Here is a 21361-nt window from a genome sequence, read left to right as displayed (position 1 = left end):
CCTGCAGTCCAGTTCTTGTCTGAACATTACTTTCTTGTCTCACAAACAGAAAAGACCTGACCCTGTGGTCAGCCAATCGGTTACATTAAAGAGACCAGTTTTATCAGGAGTTCCTACATCAGAACGAAGGGAGAAAAAGCAGAACAAAGAGGTGAAATGGACACCTTGTACTCCTGATGACAGAAAAGGAGTTTCTGAGTCACACAGAAAGCTCTCAACATCCTGATCAGATGGAGACAGGACATAGCGCTATCTGAACACACACTCAAAATGCTTTGGAGAGAAATAGTTATATCCAAACTGCTGCTGTAGCCAGGAAGGTCTTGCTGGGATTATAATCAGCTGTGTGAATGAGCACAGAGACATACCACATTTGGCTAGATGACTTTTTGTTAAGACTTGCCAGTGGTACAGGAAAAAAATATTGCCCTTCTAATGAAATTGATCTCATTTGCAGCTCTGTGATAAGTAGTATTTATCATGAACCTGTGATTCCTCGTGCTGCTATTGCAGCTCCTCTGGGATAGCATTAATGTACCATTTCTCTCCACGGCTCCTACTTATCTCAAACAGTCTCTGCCACAAATAGGGTTTTTACCCCTGGCCTGTGAAATTTCTTGAATTATCTGATAAGGGACAGTTTCAGCCACAATCACAGCAGGTCCAGGATTCTGCCCAAATGTTGTAATAAAACAGGGGTCAACTGTGCTATACACAGTAGTGTGAAGATAAGGGTTTTACTGAAACTTCTTTACAGAGAGGTATAAAAGTTGAGCATAGCTTCATCATTCAGTAGAAGCACACTCATCTCATGCAATCAAAATAACCAAAAGTGATTTTTACAGAAAGGAGTATGCATTTTTAAAAAGTTATCTTTAACTAAGGTCTAGCACCAGACAAAAAATGTGAATATTTAAGGAAGTTAAACAGCAGCACATTTTAAAAAACAACAATAATAATTAGCACACACTAGCTTATATTTTCAAAGCATTTTACAAAAACATGAATTAATTAAGGCTCACAACACCCTTGTGAGATAGTTAAGTATTATTAGTCCCATTTTAGAGACAGAGAAACAGGCATGGAAAAAGTATAACCTGCTCACCACCACACATGTCAAATCCAGGTACCGAACATCAGATTTTCCATTTTTTGCCATGTGTGGTCTGATCTCTTACAAGCTTCTGGTCTTCAATTGTTTCCTCTCATCTCTTTTAAGACACCTGTCCTTATTTCAGTCCGATATGAAAAGGTACTCACCAAGAGCTATTCATGGAATCACGGAATGGTTTGTGTTGGAAGGGACCCTAAAGAACATCCAGTTCCAACTTCCCTACCAGGGACTGGCATACCTTCCACTAGACCAGGTTGCTCGGAGCTCCATCCAACCTGGCTTTGAACACTTCCAGGGATGAGGCATTCACAGCTTCCCTGACAAGCGGTTCCAGTGCCTCACCACCCTCACAGTAAAGACTTTCTTCCCAATATCTAATCTAAACCTAGCCTCTTTCAGTTTACAGCCACTAACCCTTGTTCTATCACTACACACTCGCGTAAAAAGTCATAGGAGAAGTGCTCCAGCCTTCTTTGTAGCCCTCCTCTGGACTTGCTCTACTATATTGGTGGTCCCAGAGCTGGACACAGTACTCCAGGTGGTCTCACGAGAGCAGAATAGAGGGGGAGAATCAGCTCCCTTGACCTCCTGGTCATGCCTCTTTTGATACACCACGATGCAGCTGGCTTTCTGGAAAAGTCATCAACACATTCCAGGAACCTCCTTATGCCCTGCTGTGTTGCCTCTCCAACAGATATGGGGTGGCTGAAGTCCCCCATGAAGACCAGGCCTTGTGAACCCAAGGCTGCTCTTATCTATAGAGGGCTTCATCCACTCAAGTCTTCCTGGTTGGGCAACCTGTAGCAGATCCCCGCTGTCACCTGTCCCTGCCCTCCCTTTAATCCTGACCCATAAGTTCTTGGTTGACTCCTCCTCCATCCCTAGGCTGAGCTCCATGCACTCCAGATGGAGCTCTGTGCACTCCAGCCAGTCACTGACATAGTAAGGTGACACCTCCTCCTTGCTGCCAGTGCCTGTTCTTCCTGAAGAGCCTGCACCCTCCATTCCAACACTCCAGTCACAGGAGTTACGCCACCCCGTCTCTGTAACAGCCCTGCACGCGTGAGCACACTATTCACGACAAACAAGCGGAATTAGGAAAACCATTTTTTATGAACTCTGTTACTGGAAGCTGGTTAACAAAAGACTTAACATGGGTTTTTCCATACTGCCAGAGTGTCATTTCTCATCGGGCACTTGCCACCAGAAAACTTGCTGAGGCCTATCTGCAATGCTGGTACAGCTCAGCATCTGCAAAAAAAGTAAGGTTTCTTTGCTTCTTCCAAACAAGGAATCTCTCTCTGGCAGGGGGTCTTCTCTAAGAAGAACTCATACGAGTACAGCTGCACTGAAAACAAAGACTTCTATCAAGAAGACTCCCAAGGTAAAGCCAAGGGCATAAATGTATGTCAGAAAATCTGGAAATGTTCATCTATTGTGCTTTTGTTGCCTCTCTCTGGACTCACTCTATTACAAGAGATGGTCTGGAGGCATCAGACATCCTGGGGGCTAGAAGATGATTCTTCATAGTCACTTTGAGAAGACAAATTCCCTTATCATACCATTCTTCCACTGAACTGGTGAGTGACAGACTAGGATTAAACTTCCAAACCACCTGAAACTTCAAGTCAATGGATTTAACTCTATAAACTGTCAAATTTAACTCTGTCAAATCTGGCATATCTACTGCTGCCTTTTTGCAAACCCAGGCCCCAGGTGTTAGCAGAGACATAGAAATAAAAGTAGTCCTTCCATCTTCAGTTACATTATGTCCATTAGACACTATCCAGAGTCCAGGAAGTTAGTTTCATGACAGCTTGATCTGAAGATCCTCCCCATACTTTTGGATCAGCTTCATGTGGTTATGGTCCACTGACCATTGTTCTGGGAGGTGTTTGGGCTTCATGCTGTCCAAGAAATGCTGCCGCCAGCGTCTTTCCAGCTGCATAAGGGAGCGCAGGCCTCCTTTAGCACAACACTGCACCACCTTCAGTCCATGTGGCATGTAGCTCTCGTTGCAGATCCTGCCAGGACACAAGCACAATTTATTTTCACACAAGCCCACTGTCAGACTCCAGATCTGTCTCCAGTGAACAAGACTGAAGACAAGACATCGAAGACATTGAAGATACTTTCAGCTGCAGAGTTTAATTACAGACAGAGGGTAAGCTAACCAAGAGGAAGAGTTTTAAGCTTTGCTTCAAAGCCAGACTGCTTTCTGCTACACAGTTACACCATAAAGCTGGTTTCTCTGAACTGAGAAAGTGTTCTTCTTTTACAGCAACACTAAACAAAGCTCTTAAGGTCCATTATAAACTCCTCAGGAGACTGCAAATTTCTCAAGGCAAGAACTATATGACCCTCCAGAGCACTGAGCCTGTCACTTAATTCCCTGCCTGGATAGGCTCTGAGTTACAACATCGGCACTTTACAAACAACAGCGAGCATAACAAGGAGAAAATACTCATTTCATGCAGAGACTAGACACTTGTTAAGAAAAGATATTTGGGGAGGCTTTGAAAAAGTGAAGAAGAGGAGACTTCCGATATGACTGTCCTTCAGACTCTTTTCCTGATCTGTCCTTCAAAAGAAGTATAAAATGTTGGAAGGGAAGATGAAGAGCAAGAACAGAAGACTGGTGAGGAGGAAAGGAAAAAGAGAAAGAAAGAAGAGCTGCAGCTCAGAGACCAGTGGTGGGTTGAGGGGAGACGGGTATAAACAAAAACAAACCCAGTAAGAAATGCAACATAAATGACTATAAACCTTACATCCAGCCTACATGGGCTTGCTATACCTGGTTTCCAGACCAGCTGCTGCCTGGAGCGTCTCTGGAGTGACTGTCTCTGTGTTATAGAAGTCCTTGATGCTTTGCAGCAGCTCTGCCCTTCGGGGGTCAGGCAGGCTGTCTGCATTCAGCAGGGCTCGCGCCCCCGAGCGCACTTGCCTGCGCAAAGGGTCCTCCAGGAGACGCACACCTTCCTCGGAGCCGATGGGGGCCCCAAACTCCTCGGCCAGCTGCTGCTTGAGATGGTTGTCATAGTAATTGGAGATAGCATGGCAGGATGTGCAGAGTAGGAGTACGTCATGCGAGTTGTGGTCCTTCATCTGGATGGGGAAGTGTCTTCGGTATTCGTGAGGAACAACATTCTTCCTAGAGAAGACAAAACAGACAGCTCATTGCATTTGTCTGGAGCTGCTGCTCCCCAGTTCCTCCTCCTTCTGCCCCAGAAAGGGTAAATTAAAACTAAAAGTCCAGGTAAACAAAGATTACCAGGACTCATAGTACAGAAAGTGATTATTTTTATTCTTTTCATTTGTAGTTCTCTCTACAGATTTTCTGCATTTCTCTTGTTTCCTTTCCAAAAATTCATCACTTTCAATTAAAGATTCATACTGTAAAAAAAAAAAAAATCAAGTAATGCACTATGAGAAGCATACTTCTCAACTAATCAGTAGCAGACAAAAAGACAAAGACAAAAATCTTGTTCTTTTGGACCTCATGAGCTTTAGGCTCACCCAAACCTTTCAAAAATATAAGGACTAAATAGTGGAAGTAGTAGTACAGCTATTTTCAGAAGGGGATGCCCCCCACCCAGTGTGTGTCAGCACACTGCTGCCCCCAGCGTTCAAACTACAGCACATACATGTTCCATATGCTTTTATCTCTCCCAGGGTCAGTATCTCCTCCCTCTATAAGAGGAAAGGTTGGTCTCTTCGGTGTCTCACACAGCCATACAACTGCAGAACATTCAGTGTCCCATCCAGGATATGAACAAGCACAATGGTTCAGGCCGCTAACCAAGCTTCTGGATGCCAAACTAGATGCAGACCTCAGTCCTGTTTTAGAAGATGCATTTTTCTCCAATCCATGAAACAACTCACCGAATATAGGATTCTCGCCTGCCACATACAACACAGAGGTTTTCTTTGACCGTCAGATAATAATCAACTTGAGACTCAGGACGTCCTGAAGGCTCAAACCGCAGCTTCACAACAAATGGGTCTGTGCTAACTAGCTCTAAAAGGATAAAGGCAAAGGGAAAATATTCAAGACAAAGTTGCATTGGAAAGCTAAAATAACGATGCTACAATGTAAGAATTCACTTCACTTCACTACAATGTACTGAATCCCTAACAGTATTTCCAATAAGAAAGGATACAAAAAAATTCAGGCTCCATTATGAAGAAGAGAGAGAAGAGATAGGAGAGAGAACAGAGAAAGCTGTATTTCAAATATCAACAGGAAAACTGGTATGCCTACCTCCAATCCCCTTGTCCAGATACCACTGAGCCTTCTTGCGATCACAAGTGCACAGGGGCTGTCCATCTGGTGCATGCAGGAAGCAGTTGTCATACAGTGGAGATTTTCTATGAAACAACGGCAGTATTACAGCAACTATAATAGCATGCAAAAAACTCCAGAGCTCTCTACAGCCCTATGTGTCACCATGCAGTTCAAGTGGCCTCCTCCAAATCACAGGAGTACCCCTAACACACACTTGAGGCTGCTGAGACTCCACAGGCTGCTGCTAAGGGAAGCAGTACATCTGAAAACTTATACAGGGTTCAGCAATTGACTCTAAGGCATCTTTGCTCTCCTGCTGCCAACAGAATTGTAACTCTGAATCCCAATTTTCAAGAGATGCCGTCAGTGATGACAGCCTTTAAAAAAAACTGCATTAGAAAACAAAAGAGAATTGAAGTCACAAAGGATGATGAGCTAAGAGTAAGCTCAAAGACAGCATCAACTTACAGGCAAGGCAGTTTCAAGGATCGGCTGCCTAAGCCTGAATTTTAACGTTTTATTATGAAATTTTCTCTAAAACTTAGTGTGAATAGCAATTACTTCATTCACCCAAGAGAAATGATCCAAAAACGCTCTTGCAGCACTGAGAACTCGAACATATGAGTTCAGGAGAGCAACAAAGCTGAGCTGATGCCCTCAAACACAGGCCCCAACCCTTTGGCAGTGACAAGAAGTCTTGCTTGAGCAGTCTCTGGCAGTTTGTGGCAGTGTGTGGAAGGGCTCTTTTTTGCAGAAAATGTTTCCTTACTCTGCCAACCTCCTTCAAACAAAATTGGAGAGTGAAGCAGGCTGGGCTCAGAGATGACCTGGGAGGAACTGGTCAGACATGTCACAATACACTGTAGAAAAGTGTATTTTCTTCTCTACAGTGAGATTGTACAAATTAGTACTCAGCAGAGCTCTACCAGCTAAAAAGGTTGATTCACAGGCTATGTAAGCTGACAAAATTATTTCTTCTGAGGTCCATGAGGGGAAAAAACCCAACGAAAGATACAGGAGGGCTCCCTCCACTGAGCATCAACAGTTCAACTCAGTCACTATGATAATTTCAGTACTTCCCAACTCTAAATGGATAAACATTTAAACTAAACAGACTTAAACAGAAAGGAAGAGTGAAAACTGACTTTTGAAACCACATCCAGTGTTATTACAGACCAGAGCCACATTGCTGTAAATAATGTAAAAAACAATGAGTCTACAGATCTCTCATGAAGTCAAGCACAATGAAAAACAAAAAATAAATAAACAAATATGGGGAGATCTCAATTTATCTTGGAATGTAATTTTGTTTGAATTTTAATCCTCCCATGAGATGCAGTCCTCCTGTTTTATATTACACAGCCTCCATATAAAAAAAAAAGAGGGACTTGCTCTGTAAAACACAATACTGTTAATGACTGTTAATGAAATCAATACTACTGACTACACTAAAGTTTCTCCATTGCCAATCAAATAAATAGAAGAAGACAAATACAGAAATGTCTGACTTTCTTTCCCAATGATAATTACATATAATTTTAGTTATGTCCAGTGATAAATTTTATTAGATTGTATCCCAACAAAACCAAACATACCAGTACCCTGCATCTTCCACTGCATTAAGCTTAAAGCAACTTTTTCAACTTGTTTTAAATTTAAAAACCACTGAACTCTCCCTAGCAAAAGCCTGTAAGAATTTAGGATTAGCTCCAAAAAATCGCCTGCAAGGATGGTGATCCTGAATCCAGCAGCATCTGCTTCTGCAAGGCCAAAGCAGCACCATTCTCTCTTCTCGCCCCCTGGCCAGCACAGGAGGGCACTACTTTGCTGCTACCACAGGCTGTTCCTTCCTGTTCCCTCTGACACCTTGTATAACATCTTACCCCTGTTAACCTTAGCTTTCAGCCCTGCCATCTCTGTGGTCACAGTGACATGGGACAGCAAAGGACAAACAACAGTACACGAGGCAGATCCTGATGAAAGCACAAGCTCTGTGCCACCTTTTCCCTGGAGGAGACAGGACACAGCTGTTTGAGCAGTAGAATCACGGAATCATAGAACATGCTGAGTTGGAAGGGACCCACCAGGATCACCGAGTCCAACTCCTGGCCCTGCTCAGGACACCTTGGACACCCAAGAATGACACCTGGACAGCCAACTGCCTCCTGCTGGAACTCTGCTCTCTGGCTGATGCTTCCGCAGGGGAAGAAAGGAAGGGAAAACTTGAATACAACACCTCAACTTGCTCATGATCTAAGTAGAAATCTAAGTGCTGCCCCCGCTTGCAATACCACCTAGAGGAAAATGAGGAAAACAGAAACAGGATCTGATGCCCATGACTGTTAGGGCCTGTGTTCCCTTTCCTAGCTCATATGATCTACTTTGTTTAATGACTAGAGCATGAGGCAACACTCAAAGTTTTCCATATGCAATGCAAAGAGTAAGATGTGCTCATATACTCACCTTGCAGAATATCCCACACCCAGAGGCTTTCGCTTCTGCCTCCGTGGATCTCTCATTTGCTGATTGCCAGAGGGCTGGCCATTCACCCAAGACTTCCGATTCTTTGTTTTCTGAGGGGAACGCCCCTCTCCACTCTTCTCCTCTCCTGTGCTGCCACTCTTTCTTCCTCTAAATGGGATATCCACCAAGCCCTGGCATTTTCCCCGTGCTTTCTCCCAAGCAGTGACAGAGTTTTCACCTTCAGATGTAGCAGGGAGGCTGGTAAATCCCAGCAAATGGAAGAACAGAGCCACTGAGACCTGGGCATCCCTAGCAGCATAGAGAACCTGCAGAAAAGCACAGAAATTGAGATACTGACAAACAGCAAATCCTCCCAAACATTATCAGTCTTCAGCATTTGGTACAGTAAAGCCAGAAGCTGGATTTATTTCCTTTTGAAGTTCACATGAAGTTTTGCCAGTTGAGTGGCACTTTCATAACATCACCACACCCCACTACCCGGGGGTAGTGCCCCCAGGAACTGCAAGGGACTGCAAATATACTTAGGTCAGACATCCTCCTACCCCACCAATCCCTCCCTCACAAAAAGTTCCCTCTTGGCATACTGGCTGCGAGTACTCAGCATGGTTCTTTGTCCTGCCACTCCCTCTACCGGTCACTGCTACCGCAGGCGTGTGCAGCTTGATTAAAGAAACTGAGCAGTCGGGGAAAACACAATGCTCTGAAGAAGGTGAACAAGATTTCCAGTGTCTCTCTAATATTGCCCCGACTGCTACAGACTGAAGAAAATACTAAAAAGGTGAGGTTTTGGAAGCCTTTCTTCAAGGGATCTTGCCTCACAGATCTTTCAGGACTAAAGGAAAACAAGCGAGAATAGCAGAAAATTATCTTCATGGAAAAGGAGGGAAATGCAGGCCGTGAGCCTGAAATTAACTTTAGGCCACGTCACACATAAGGTTTTGAGGTATAATTTGAATAGGCTCAGATCTCCCTGTTGTAAAGCCTCTTTCTCTACTAAGAAGGCTACTTTTCCTCCCAAAACAGTAAGTTGAAGTGGAGGACACACCTGATCTTGTGTCAGTTCTTCTGCCTCCCAGTTGCTGCAACGCACATGAGGAGACTTGTCAAGCGGGAAGTTCAGGACTTTTTCAGCTAAAGACTTAAGGCTAAGGCAGTTGCGAAGTAGATCCTTCCTTCAGTTCAACAAAGAAAGTGAAACAAACATATTAAAAATTGAACTATACACTCATGCAAATTCAGTTGGCCTCATAGAGCCTGAACCTGTGAGAACACAATGCACACGATGCATGACTCAAACAGCACACAACTGCCTGTCAGCTTTACAGGCCCTCTCCCTCCCTTCTACTAAAATGTCCTTTCTAGATTTAGTAACTATCTTGCGTCTGCAATATGCAAAGCAGGCAAGGCTGGGAGTTAGTAACATTTAAGGCTGAAGTGTTTGGCTCTCAACTACTCAATTCTGAACTAAAGAGGTCCATCATACAGTGATGGACCACCTGTCCAAGGGATTCATGAGAAGCCCAAGAGCCAGGAATGACTCGGAACAATCCTGGCCACTAGAGACAAGAAGTCCATCCTCAGTGCCAAAAAGGCACCAAGAGGTCAGCAAACCCATGGCCCAGATCACTAACACTACACCCCGGCCATACACATAACTGTACGTGAAGAATATCTGCAAGTAAAGCATTGTTTTAGGAAGAGTGAAGGATAAGAAAATGGCATCATAACTGTAACCTTCCCATAGAAGCACTGTTATTAAAAGAGAAAACTGGAACTGGCTTATTTAGTAATTTTTCAAGAAATTTTGAAATTCAACAGTTCACTTACATGCCCTGGGCACATTTAACTCATACTTCTAGGCATTCTAGTGTATTCAAATATCTGCTGACAGTGTTCACTCTCACTGCATTACATCATTGTGCCTCGACTTCTTAAAAGCTGAAGCACAATACACAGAAAAGTCCACAAAGGTATTAGTCTGTGAGAGAAGACTAACAGACACAACTAGCAAATGAAATCCTCATGAAGATTTCATTTCCATTAAGATCGCAGAATAGAAGCATGACATGTTCTTGGGCTGCAGCTATCAATTCCCTAAAGCTACCCTAAAGCCACCCTAAGAATTCCAGACATACCAGCCTGATATCATTCAGTTTATGCAAATCACCTAAGAAATATTTCCACCTCAAATGATGCCTCAAACAGAGCTACCTCTGTCTTCGGGCACTTACCGCTGTCTCATGGCTAAATACCGGAGATCCATGCTCCCTTTGACTGGAAGACCATAATCATGAAGTAATTTGCAAGCATCTTCCCAGCATCCTACCCCAACTTTCAACACAGCACTATCTGCCATGATGTCCAACAAAGTCTTTGGAAGAGTCTGGCCACTAGCAACAAGCTTGGGCAACCGAACAAGAATGCAGAGGCCACTGGAAGAAGCCATCTGTAGCAGGGATACAGGATTTGCTTTTCCCTCCACAGATACCTGTAATGAAGTAAAAAATGAGAGTCCAGGTTACAGTATTATTAGTAATACTGGAGCTGAAGCAAATTGCAAAAAAGGCCACTGAAGGCAGGAAATACTTATCGGTTTATACAGTCAAGTATTGTTACATGTCTCTAAAAATTCACTGCAAGTTATGTGGTCTTTTTCACAGTATTAATGTCCCCAAGTTACTCCTTGCCACATTCTCACAAGAGAATCTTTCCCCCTTTCACCCTTCCCCTTCATAGCTGAGCTGGTGGAAGAAATCAGAAATATTTTTTAATGCACATCAGCACAAAGCCAACCGCTACATAAATGTTTATGGCAAATACATTGTTTAGCTGTGGCTTATACTAATGACTGTGGGGTGAATAAATTTCCAGTCAAAACAGTGGCAAAGCCAGGCTTTATAAATTACTTTACACCTGTTTTGAGATGTCACACATGCAAATGTACAAGCAGAAGAGAAAGTTTGTTTTCTGGTTGTCCCAGGGAGTTTTATCTTCATATCAGCATTATCCTCCTTTTTGGATTTAGTGTTCTTTAGATATTGTTTCTTGAATATGTAGCTGGATTTAAAATAGTGTAAGCTCAAGCTACTTCTAGTAAATCACCTTTAAAGAGATATTACACAAAACACATAATGCTATATTTAGCTATATGACCGTTACTATATTTAGTAAAGTCGATTTATCACAGGAACTCAGTATATAAATACATCTGGTGAATTAAAAACTTAGCACACTTAAACGTAAGAGCAATCAAAATTAGCAGCTACTTCACTGCTGCCATGACAGACAATCACAGTTTCAATAGTCAGTCCTGTGGTACCTGTTTCAGCAAAGGAATTACTCCACCTTCAATGATCTCCCCATGCAATTTGCAATCTAAAGGAAGGAGAGGCTCTTCTTGATCACTCACCCACTCACAATCAATTCCAAGAACCGGCCACTTCTCCAGCTCCTTCTTCAGCAATGGTTCAACATGATCCCACACCTCCTGCTCTGAAACTATCACTATGTCTGCACCAAGGGTCCTCTCTACCCAGGAAAAGGTGGGAGATCTGAAGAAGGAAAGCACCTTCTTATCCTCTCCCTTAATGAGTTTCTCATCTTCTGACTTTACTGCTGCTTCCTCTTGCTGACTACTACAGCATGTTCTTCCTTTCCGACGCTGGGTTGCTTTCCACAAAACCAGGCCCCCCAACGCAACACCCAGCAGGGTTGCCAAAGTAATCGTCACGGCTGTTTGCTTGGCCATTTTTTATTGCCCTTTCTGTCCCTTCACCTCACCCTCTCAAAACAGCATTGTGGGATTTCATCATGGCCTGCAGAGAAAAATGAGAGAGGCAGAAATTAAAGACAACATAATGAAATGTGTTTGGAAACATTAAACACATACAGTGGTACCATAACAAGGTTCTAGCCACAACTTGTGATCCTGATAGAAAAAAAGTCTGGGTCCCACTTTGATAGACTGGGGGCCTGAGGACAGACTGCTGCAGTGATGGATTGGGCAGGAAGGGGAGACTGAATACTGCTGTTGATCACACAACTAAAAACCTAAAAGGGAATCCATTAAATTAAACTGATGCAACTGGATGCTTCCACAAACTCTGCTATTCCAAGAATAAACCAGTCACTGTTATTATCAACATCTTTTAGTTCAGTTTGGAACTAGATCAACCTAAACAAGGCCAAAATGAAATTGCTGCAGAATAAGCATGTCCGTTCACGCATTAGTAAATAACAGGCATTTGTCCATTATATTCACATCCATACTAGGGTCAAATAGCTCTTCAGGCATTGAAAAGCCCTAAAGCAGCAGCATCTATTTTTAACACAGCTGTCCCTGTATCATACAGAAGCGTAGTACCCCTTCAGTAAACTGAAATCAACCCTGTCTCTGCATCCCTACCTCCCCAACCCACTGCATCGTTTCAAAAGGGCTGTCCTTGCGCACTCTTCCCCGCAAGCAGAAGTTCGGGTGTCGATGCTACTCCAGCCCTGCGCAGCCACTCCCAGCACCCCGAGCACGGCCCGGGAACCTGCCTGAGCGCCCCCGAAGCAACAGGTCTTTCACTGCCACCCCGTAAACTGAGCGCGAACACCGGCTGCAACGAAGCCGCCCGCAGCGATGGCCTCTCTCTCGGTCCAACAGCCCCTACCCCTCTGGGAATCGGGGGGTGCCTGTGATCCTTGTGCGGATCCCCCGCCGGGGCAGGAGAAGCCCCGATAAGACACCCCAGGCGCGGCTCAGCCCCGGCGGCAGTGGTGCGCCAAGACCCAGGGGCGGGCCTCGGACCGCAGCCGAGCGCTCCTCCGGGCCGCTGCCAGGCCCGGCGGGATGGGGGCAGGCGGGGGGGGTCCACGACTCCCCTCGGCACCAGGGCGAAGGCGCTGCCCGCTTTAGGCTCGGTCGCGGTTATTTACCCTGGGAAAAGGCCCGGGCGCCAGGAGCGAGCATGCGGGAGGCCGCGGGCGCACCGGACCGCACACCGGCGCACCTGCAGCCGCGGCCGCCGTCTCTCCGGGATGCGCGCAGCAGCCTCTCCCCCGCGCCCGGCCCCGCCACCCGCCCGCGGCCCTGCCGGGGGCCCACCGACCCGCCCGCTGCCTGCGTCCCGCGGAACTGCCGCGTCCGGCTGCAGGAACCCCCCGCGGGGCAGTCGCCACACACACCGGGAGCCTAAGAGTGGCGGACGCTTCCTCTGTGCCGGCGGTGCGAGTGGGCGGTGGGCGCCGCCATGTTGTACGGAAGCTGGTGGCAGGGCGGCTGTGTCGCTGGGCAGGCGTCAGCATGCCTTCAGCCAGGGCAAAATACTGGCAAAAATACTGAAAAGCCAGCTCTTTTTGTGGGAGATTTTTGCAGCGAAAGTGCGGTTCGTTGTCTGCGAGTAGGTAGGGGTTGAGGAGCGAGCCGAAGGGGCTGTGAAGCGGGTTTGCAGCCACCCACAAGCAGAGCACCGGAGAGCCCCTGGGGCAGGAGGGGCCAGAGAGAATGGGAAGAACAAAGGCAGCCAGGAAAATAAATAGCAAATCGCAGCCACCTCCGAAGTGGCAAACTGGAAGAAAACAAAGAGGGGGGAAATCAAATAGAGAGTATTAAGAAATTAACAGAGGAATAATCGTGACAAGTAATTGTTTCCCCCATGTGTGCGGAGAAATATGAACGTTGGAAGTGTGACACCACAAAACCCGGACAGTGAGTATACAGGCAGCTGCTGTGTTCAGGATTATGATCGTCAAGGCTTGAGGCCATCACTGTCAAAAAGCAAACAAGTTTCCACCCCAAATTCCGTTGCAAATAAGAGGATCTGAGCACCCAGTTTCTTCAAATCCCTTTGCAATTCCCAGTATCTCACAGCTTTTGTGCTGTTAGAATTCCAGCTAGCTGCATGTGTTTGAACTAGAGACTGAGCCCACGGGAAATGCTGCGTTAACTCAATTTAACAATTTGACAGCATCAAATTTTGTTTTAACTTTGCCCATCAGCGTAGGAGGATCTCCCTAGCAGAGACTTGGCATTTAGCAGACACATTGTCCAAAGAGTGCAACAAAGCGGCTAATGGCTGGCATTGGGAAAAAATCTTCTATAGAAGCAGTATTTTTTTCTGTCTGTAGCTCATATTTATTTTCCCCCTTCTTTTTTTCTTAACTCAGGAATGAGGTACAGACATACTGATAGCTCACAAGGAACAGAAGTGATTTTCCAGAACACTTTTCTGAGCAAATAATGCCCTCTCCTTATCAGAAATAAGATGACAGGGCCATTAAAAGTTAAGCAGCTACTTGTTCTAAGGACCTGATATATGCCAGCATGGTATGACCACATCAGGTCTCACTGGTGGTGGGGTAGCATCAGAGAATTTTGTTTTCCAGTGACTTGCATCTGTATTTTGAATGTACAAATGCTTTATACCTCAGAGTTACAGCTGCTGTATCATAAGTGTTTCTGCAAAGCTTCTCGATCTTGCTCCACAGTGAAGAGATTTTTATATTAATTCACTGGTGGTTACAAAGCATTGCAATCTCACTGCAGTAACTCACACATCTTGTCTCTGATTTATTCTTCTCTATAGGGAAGGTCTGCATCTCCCTTTCAGTCACAACCTGGCCACAGCTTCTCCATCTGTCCCCTAGGCTCTGATGCAGCAGACACAGCTGACCAGCTGAACTGCAGGTCACCAAGCAGGAGCCAGCACTACTCTGAAGTTTCTCATGTGACTTGTGCTCAGAAGAAAAGTGCATCATGTGCATGCTCAGGAGAGAAACCTGGAGGGGTCTGGCAGTACCTGAATTCCCACAGTCAGATGGACATGTTTTGCCTGTTTCTCTTCCTCTCTCTTCACACATATCCCTCAAGGTACAGTGCTTTTTTCTGTATGGTCATTGTAATCTATCATAAACCCAGATTGCCACTTAGATGGGTAGTCCCACATTTCCTGTTGTACCTGTGATTGACTGCTCATTCCCTGCTTCCTTGCTCCACCACCCACATTTCTGTAATGACAGGGTCCGAGAATCATGGAACTGATCCATCTGTAAACTACTTCAAGGGAAAAAGGTAACACCTGGGAACACAACAGACTTATTTTGAGGCCCAAGTGACTGGAAAGAGAATCAAGACAATGCTGTAGATGGGCTCCTGGATCCAGCTGCCCTGTTGTGGGGTAGGCAAGGCATTCTTAAGAGAACTCTGTCAGAGCTTGAGATAAGCACAGAATACTGAACAAATCTACAAAGCTTGTTTGTAGGTGGACCCTTCATGATAATCTGGCATTCACACAGAAATCTGAAATACCAGGTTTTCCTTTTAAAAATTATTTATCTTCATTTCTGAAGTAATAGAAGTGTAAGTATAAGGATTAAATTAAAAATAAATGAAAACAACTGATGCATGAGTGCACTCTGGCAAACAAACAAACCAACCAAGTTCCCAAAGCCTGATAGGGACATTGCTGAAGGTGAGAAGATTACTGAGTAAACACCAATTGCTGGCTTTTCCTTACAAGAAGTCTGTTACAGCAGGTAACTGGAAGCCTTTATATGGTAAACAGCAACATTTACTTTTCTGTGTCTGTAGCCTGACCTGAGGTCTCTGCAGAGGTCTCTGTCAAAAGATTAATTTTTAGCCTGATTTCCTAAGGAAAGAAGGCTTATGCAATTACTCTATATTAGTGTTTCTGCCTCTGGGTCCCATTACTTCCCCCACTTTCCTTGCCAATAAAAGCATGTTTAAACCATTGCTGAATTCTGTCTGAATTTGTACAAAGGTAACTTAAATGAAATGCCAAATGGATGAAACAGGTCCTAATAAAGCTGTCACTGATAAAACGGTAAGCATGTGCAGGCACTGCTTAATATACATATGAGAATCCACACAGCGGTACCACATCAGGACAAATCCATAGGAAACCAGGCTTCACTTGTTCTGCTGATCACAGAAAAAAGAATTATTTTTATAATGACATTAGCTCATCCTTTAGGAGGGAGAAGACTAGGGTAAATGACTCAGTGTTCAAAGGAAGATCAATGATCGTGGAATATCAAAGGAGAGAGGCTCCAGTGAAGACTTAAATTGCTGGTAGCAGACAATGAGCAGAGAGCTGCATGTAGTCCCCACTAGCTCATTAATAACACTCTCTTTGGGGCCCCATCCCAAGCTACAGAAGAAAGCCAAACTCACATTTCAACTCCTAATGTGATTTATCTTCCTTCTGTCAATGCTAGCAACCCCATGACTACATATGCAAACAAGCCATTTTGAGCAGGATTTGTTTTAACAGGGTTGATACCAGAAAGGCAGTAGGGTTTTTTTCCTGAAGAAGTCAGAATGAGATCAGTTTCAACCAACTGTGAAGCCACATCCTAAAGGTGGAGTCTCACACTGCAACAAGGTGGATGGAAGATTTAGCTTCCGTTGAAAAGGCAGTTCTGCTTCCCACTTCTATCTGTCAGCATTCTTCTCCAGCCTCAATTCTACAAATACTGGTGCCTGCTTGATTCAAGGAATTAAGCAAGCAGAAAGCTAGCACAGAAAAAAACTGGGTTTTCTTCTGGTTTAACTCCTTGTACTAACTCATCATACAGCCAATCTCAGTGAAACTACATCCTAAGCCAAAAGATGAGTCAGTGGTAGCTCACTGCAGGGATCTGACAGAGTTTGCAGGTTTTGCAAAGAATCTGAAAAAAACTCTCTCAGAGGTGTAAGATGCCAGATAATCCCATGAGGATGAGTTGTATTAACATCGATCATCATCAACGTATTTCTTCCTTCATTGCCAACTCTTTCCATTGCTTATGTAGAAACGGAGATGAATTTCACAATTCCATTTCTTGACGAGCTGCTTAACTTACCCCAGGAGTTCAGTCCAGAAGGCACACTGAGTCAGCCTCACGGTTTATGGCTGCTAAGAATATGACATCCCCCATCTCCAAAACTTATCTCCCAGCTGGGCACTCCAGACCAGCTTGTGCTGATTTTGGCACTCATTGGGACACTTCCATGAGCCAAATAAACACATGGCAGACAAGCAGGTCCAATAAGTAGCATCAGGACAAAGAAAGGGACAGAACACAGAGCCACAAAAAAATAAAGCCACTTTTCAGTGGCCACAAATCATTAGATTGGCTTAGCTGCATGTTAAACCTACATAGCTGAACAGCAAGTCCCAAGGGGAGACATTTGAGAAAACAATCCTTGTTTTTCCTACCTTTCTGTTAGTAAAGGTAAGCACGAAAGTAAGCAAAAGGAGAAAAGCCCAGAAGCCACCAAATTTTCACTAGAGGGAATAAATTACACAAGCAAAATTATTTTTAAAAAAATGATGTGGCTAAAATATTATATAGTTTTCTTGGTTTACCCTTTCTTTCTATTTCCACTCAAAAAATATTAGTATAAATAAACAAATTAATAAAAGCCTTGACTCAGCTCCACTTTCCTTATTACCCTCTCTGACTCACTCCATAGACATCCAACTATCAGTGTCCAAACTTCTCAGTTTCCACTCTGGATTAACCAAAGCCAATCAAAGGTTCAACAGAACCCCCCCAAAATATTTAAAGCTCATCCTTTCTCACCTGACACAACCATGCTTCACTTAAAAACTTTTTACCTATTTAAGCCTTCCTTCCTAGTGCTTGACAGACTCTCAGAGAGTTGGTCTTCTGTTATCCTCCTACATTATCTCTGAGTTATCTCATCTGAAATACAAATAAATTAATGTCTCTCTGCAGATGATTTTTGGATCTGCTCCTTTCCCCAGAACTATCTCCCCCTACCCAAACTCAAAACATAAGTCTTCTTCTCTCTTCTATGAATGACTAGCAGGAAATTAGACCTCAGCAGAGCTAGAACTCTTTCCTGAAAGCCCTCTTATTATCTTCTTTGTGAGTATCCGTGGATAGCATCACCAGTTTACCTGCCACTCAGGCTTGTTTGTCAACTGTCAGGTCTGACTGAAATTTCTTTGTAGATCCTAGCACCCAGGGTATATACTTCTCTGTGGCAGCTCCAAGACAAAGTCTTTTGATCCATCCTTGCAGCTAAGACCCTTGTTCTCTTGCGGATATAAAAGGCTGCCCTAATACCTCTCCCTCCAGCATTAACCAACACAGCTCTTAACACAATCATTGACCACTGGAAATGCCAGAGTCTGACAACAGAGTAAAGCTGACTGTAGGCCTCCTATTAATGATCAAATACACCACAGCCATCAAATGGGAACAACTAATGCAATTTAACTGATTCTCCCAATTCAAATATGTTTGGAAAAAATGTCGAAGGGATAACTTTGTCCCAGCAGGCAGTAAACCCCGACCAGTTATTGTCAGTCCTTCCAGAGGCAGAACAAAAACTCTGTGGCATGGACAGAAGCTAATATGAGAGCAATGTAACACCATGGCCACACCCGATCCAGATCAATTTAGTACTGCTGAGAGACCTGCACAGCCTTGGAATTACCAACTCTGAAACTGCAACCCAGGATTGTTTACATAGATCATTACACTAACCACATCACTTCTCTATTTGAAGGAGTCTCCTAGTTCCCTCTTACGTATTGCATCAAACATTATTTACTTACTTTCATTTCCAAGGGCGACTACAGCAAGTCACCGTCCTGTTCATTATCTCCCATTTCCTATCCAGTTGACTCCTCTACTCTGTTGCCTACTTATTGAAATTCCAGTCAAAACATTTGTTGTGCTTGATTTCATGCTGCTTTTGAGACACGGAGGAGACTATATAAACATCCTACAGAATTAAGCAGCTCAAGCAGTGTGTAGAGACAGACTCTGGCTTCCCGCGCCCTTTGGGTCTGGCTGGGCTCAATCCAGTTTGTTCAGTCTCGGTATAGCACCCCACATGCTAACATGTCCCACAGAACAGCAACTTGATGAAGTTTGATCTGTTTGGCTAACTACTGCCAGTACATCAATTCCATTCCAAGCTGCAGAATGTTCCTGTTAAAGTAGACAAAGATGCTTCACTGATGCTACTTCAGTATGACTCAGGACAACAGTGTATGTGCTTTGGAGAGATAACAGCATTCTGGCATTATTAACACAGCAACTCATTCTTTTCAAAGGAAGATATTACCTGTATAGGCTATGATAACTTCCTTAGGTGTTATGTTCAAAATTAATTTAAAGAATACTTACCAGTACAGTTTTTAACCTATATGGTCATGTCATTGAGCAGGACAGATTGGCAGTCTGCTATTATTTTTCTTTTAAATTCTGAATGCTTACAAATGTGATAAAAAAAAAAACCGCAAAAAAAACCCCCTCAGTTAAATCTTTCTTGAAAAACCTGGCACTCGGGGCTTAGGAAATAGTTTTATTTCTATGCAAGGCCATGTAAGTACACAGCTTTCCCAGAGACTGGATCCAGAATGGAGATTTTATTATATTGCATATTTATTTCAGTACAGAAATCAAAGGTACTCAAAAATATTAAACCTGAACTGTACTTTAGGAAAGGAGAAAAAAATGAGCCACATGTCGGGAATTTAAAGGTGAGCAACAGTTTCTGATAGAATTGTAATGGTGCAGAATGTCATGGCATGCAAGCAACAGAGGTATAAAATATGATTTTATAGCAGTGTCTGAAGCTTACCTGTGTCTGAAGCTAAGGTAACAAACACAAACCATGATGGACAGGGTCTTTGCCTCTCTGTGTTGAGGGTGGCTAGACATGGTACACTGCAATAGTTGGCCATCAACAACTGTAACTAGAAAAGACCCTTTTGTACAGTTCAGATGCAGAAGAGATTAACTGCTCTGTTTGTACTTCAATTGTGAAGCACTGTTAATTATTAATATTAATGTGTTAATGTTAGCGACTTCTTACATTCTTTTTTTATTCCCAATTAGAAGGGAAAGTTTTTTATTTACTTTTTTTATGTGTTAAAATTAAGGCTCTAGTGTTGTCAAATAAAAAGCTTGGTTTATGCAGGATTTGATGCTCTTTCCATAATCTTAATCAAGAAAAAACCCAAAGCACTTAACTGACTTTCTATAATGAAATAATTTCTATTTCTATGGAAAAGCTGTCACCGGAACATGGCAGCAGTCTTAACAGTACTCAGCCATCTTGCCATATCACAGTTTATGTCAGGGAGGGTTTTTCTCTCTGCTTGTTTTAAAGTTTGAAGACTCCAGATGTAGTGCTACACAAAGATGGCCTGGATGGTCAGGCTAATTCCTCTCACTTTCTGAAAACTGTATCTTCCCTAGGTACTGGTGCCATCGGGAAATACAGACCTGAAAGTTTCAAGCAGCTCACTTTGTGCACAGGCAGCATGCAGTTAGATGCTGCAAGGTGGGACTGGGGGTCTGTGCAGCACCTCACGGACATCACTCTTTGAATGACACTCCTGTTGTCTGACACAGCATCAGATGTTACCAGAGAGGTACAGGGTCCTGTGAAAGAGAAAAGATATTTTTATCCCGGTAAGGTAAAGGTTGGGGTGCCGTTAAACAGTGAAGGACAACACAGATCAGGTCCACCTGGTTAGCCAGCTACCTTTTGGGGTTTAGTTGATACTGGAGGGTAAGAGAAGAAAATTCATCTGTACTTCCAGCAGTCTTCTGGGGCTGCAGAAAGGTCTACTGCTCGTGATGGGGCAACCCTCCTTTGGTCAGTGTTGCTCGGGAAGGAGCAGGAGAGAGCAAGCTATGAAACCTCTGACAGCCCCATAAAAAGTATCATAGAGAAAGCCACCACCACAACAACAAAAAAAACCCAAACTAAATTCTAAAGCCGTAATGCTTTGAATTTTGAAATCACTCAGCATTTACAGAGGACAAGCCCCACTGCAAACCGGCCCCGCACTTGAACTATTTTTCCCTTCATCTTCCCTCCGGTTGCCCGCAGGATCTCAAGGCGGGCCGGCCGTGGCTCCGGAGCGCTCCCTTCTCCTTCACCGCTCTGCGGGAGCACCTGCCCGCCCGCCGCCACCTTCCCTGCCGGCCGCGGGGCCGCAGGCGGCACAGGTCGCTCAGCCGGCCCGGCGGCGGGACGCGTCCTCCCGCGGCTGCTCCGAGTGACGGGTGTGCCCGTTCCCCGCCAGGTCCTCCGAGTGGCGAACGTGTCCCTCCCCCAAAAGGTCCCCGGAGCGGCGAGTGTGTCTGTCCCCCTGCAAGTCCCCGCAGCGGCGAATGTGTCCTTGCCCCAGGAGGTCCTTGGAGTGGCGAACGTGTCCGTCCCCGGAGTGGCGAACGTTACCGTCCCTCCGCAGGTCCCCGCAGGGGCGAGTGTGTCTGTCCCCCCGTGCCGCTCCAGGAGCGAGTTAACCGGCGGCGGCGCCACGCTAGAGCCGGGCCGGGAGGCGCGGGCTGCAGCTGAGGATCAGCTGCTGAGGGAAGCGGGAGGAGCCAGCGGGATCAGGAAGCGGCGGAGTGTCTAACACCTCTCTGCCATGGCTGGCTAAAGAAAAATCATCATAACCATAACAAGGGGGGAAGCGGGGGAGGGGAGGCGGCGG

At 44.7% G+C, this 21361-nt stretch overlaps 1 protein-coding gene and 1 long non-coding RNA gene across 9 annotated transcripts; one reads left to right on the top strand and one right to left on the bottom strand.

Annotated features, from left to right (window-relative positions):
• Window positions 1-718: 718 nt before the first annotated feature.
• EXD2 (exonuclease 3'-5' domain containing 2) lies at window positions 719-21251 on the bottom strand. Of its 8 annotated transcripts, XM_019284838.3 has the most exons (10): window positions 20401-21251; window positions 20139-20297; window positions 11293-11698; window positions 10115-10371; window positions 8929-9055; window positions 7863-8188; window positions 5376-5482; window positions 4997-5132; window positions 3909-4265; window positions 719-3138 (listed from the first exon to the last, which is right to left on the bottom strand). In XM_019284838.3, the coding sequence occupies exons 3-10, from the start codon at window positions 11629-11631 to the stop codon at window positions 2922-2924; spliced, it is 1866 nt and encodes a 621-aa protein (XP_019140383.2). In that variant the 5' UTR covers window positions 11632-11698; window positions 20139-20297; window positions 20401-21251; the 3' UTR covers window positions 719-2921. The 8 variants fall into 8 exon arrangements, with proteins under 8 accessions (XP_019140383.2, XP_039408622.1, XP_039408621.1 ...); XM_039552688.1 differs by having other exon boundaries at window positions 20139-21251; XM_039552687.1 differs by lacking the exons at window positions 20139-20297; window positions 20401-21251 and adding an exon at window positions 13053-13142.
• Window positions 13490-15713, top strand: LOC109144384. Its single transcript, XR_002045139.3, has 2 exons — window positions 13490-13575; window positions 14453-15713. It is a non-coding gene; the product is annotated as an uncharacterized LOC109144384 (long non-coding RNA).
• Window positions 21252-21361: the final 110 nt, after the last annotated feature.

The sequence above is a fragment of the Corvus cornix genome, chromosome 5, assembly GCF_000738735.6.
Source record: "Corvus cornix cornix isolate S_Up_H32 chromosome 5, ASM73873v5, whole genome shotgun sequence".
Lineage (NCBI taxonomy): Eukaryota > Metazoa > Chordata > Aves > Passeriformes > Corvidae > Corvus > Corvus cornix.
This window is presented reverse-complemented; position numbering and strand designations above follow the sequence as displayed.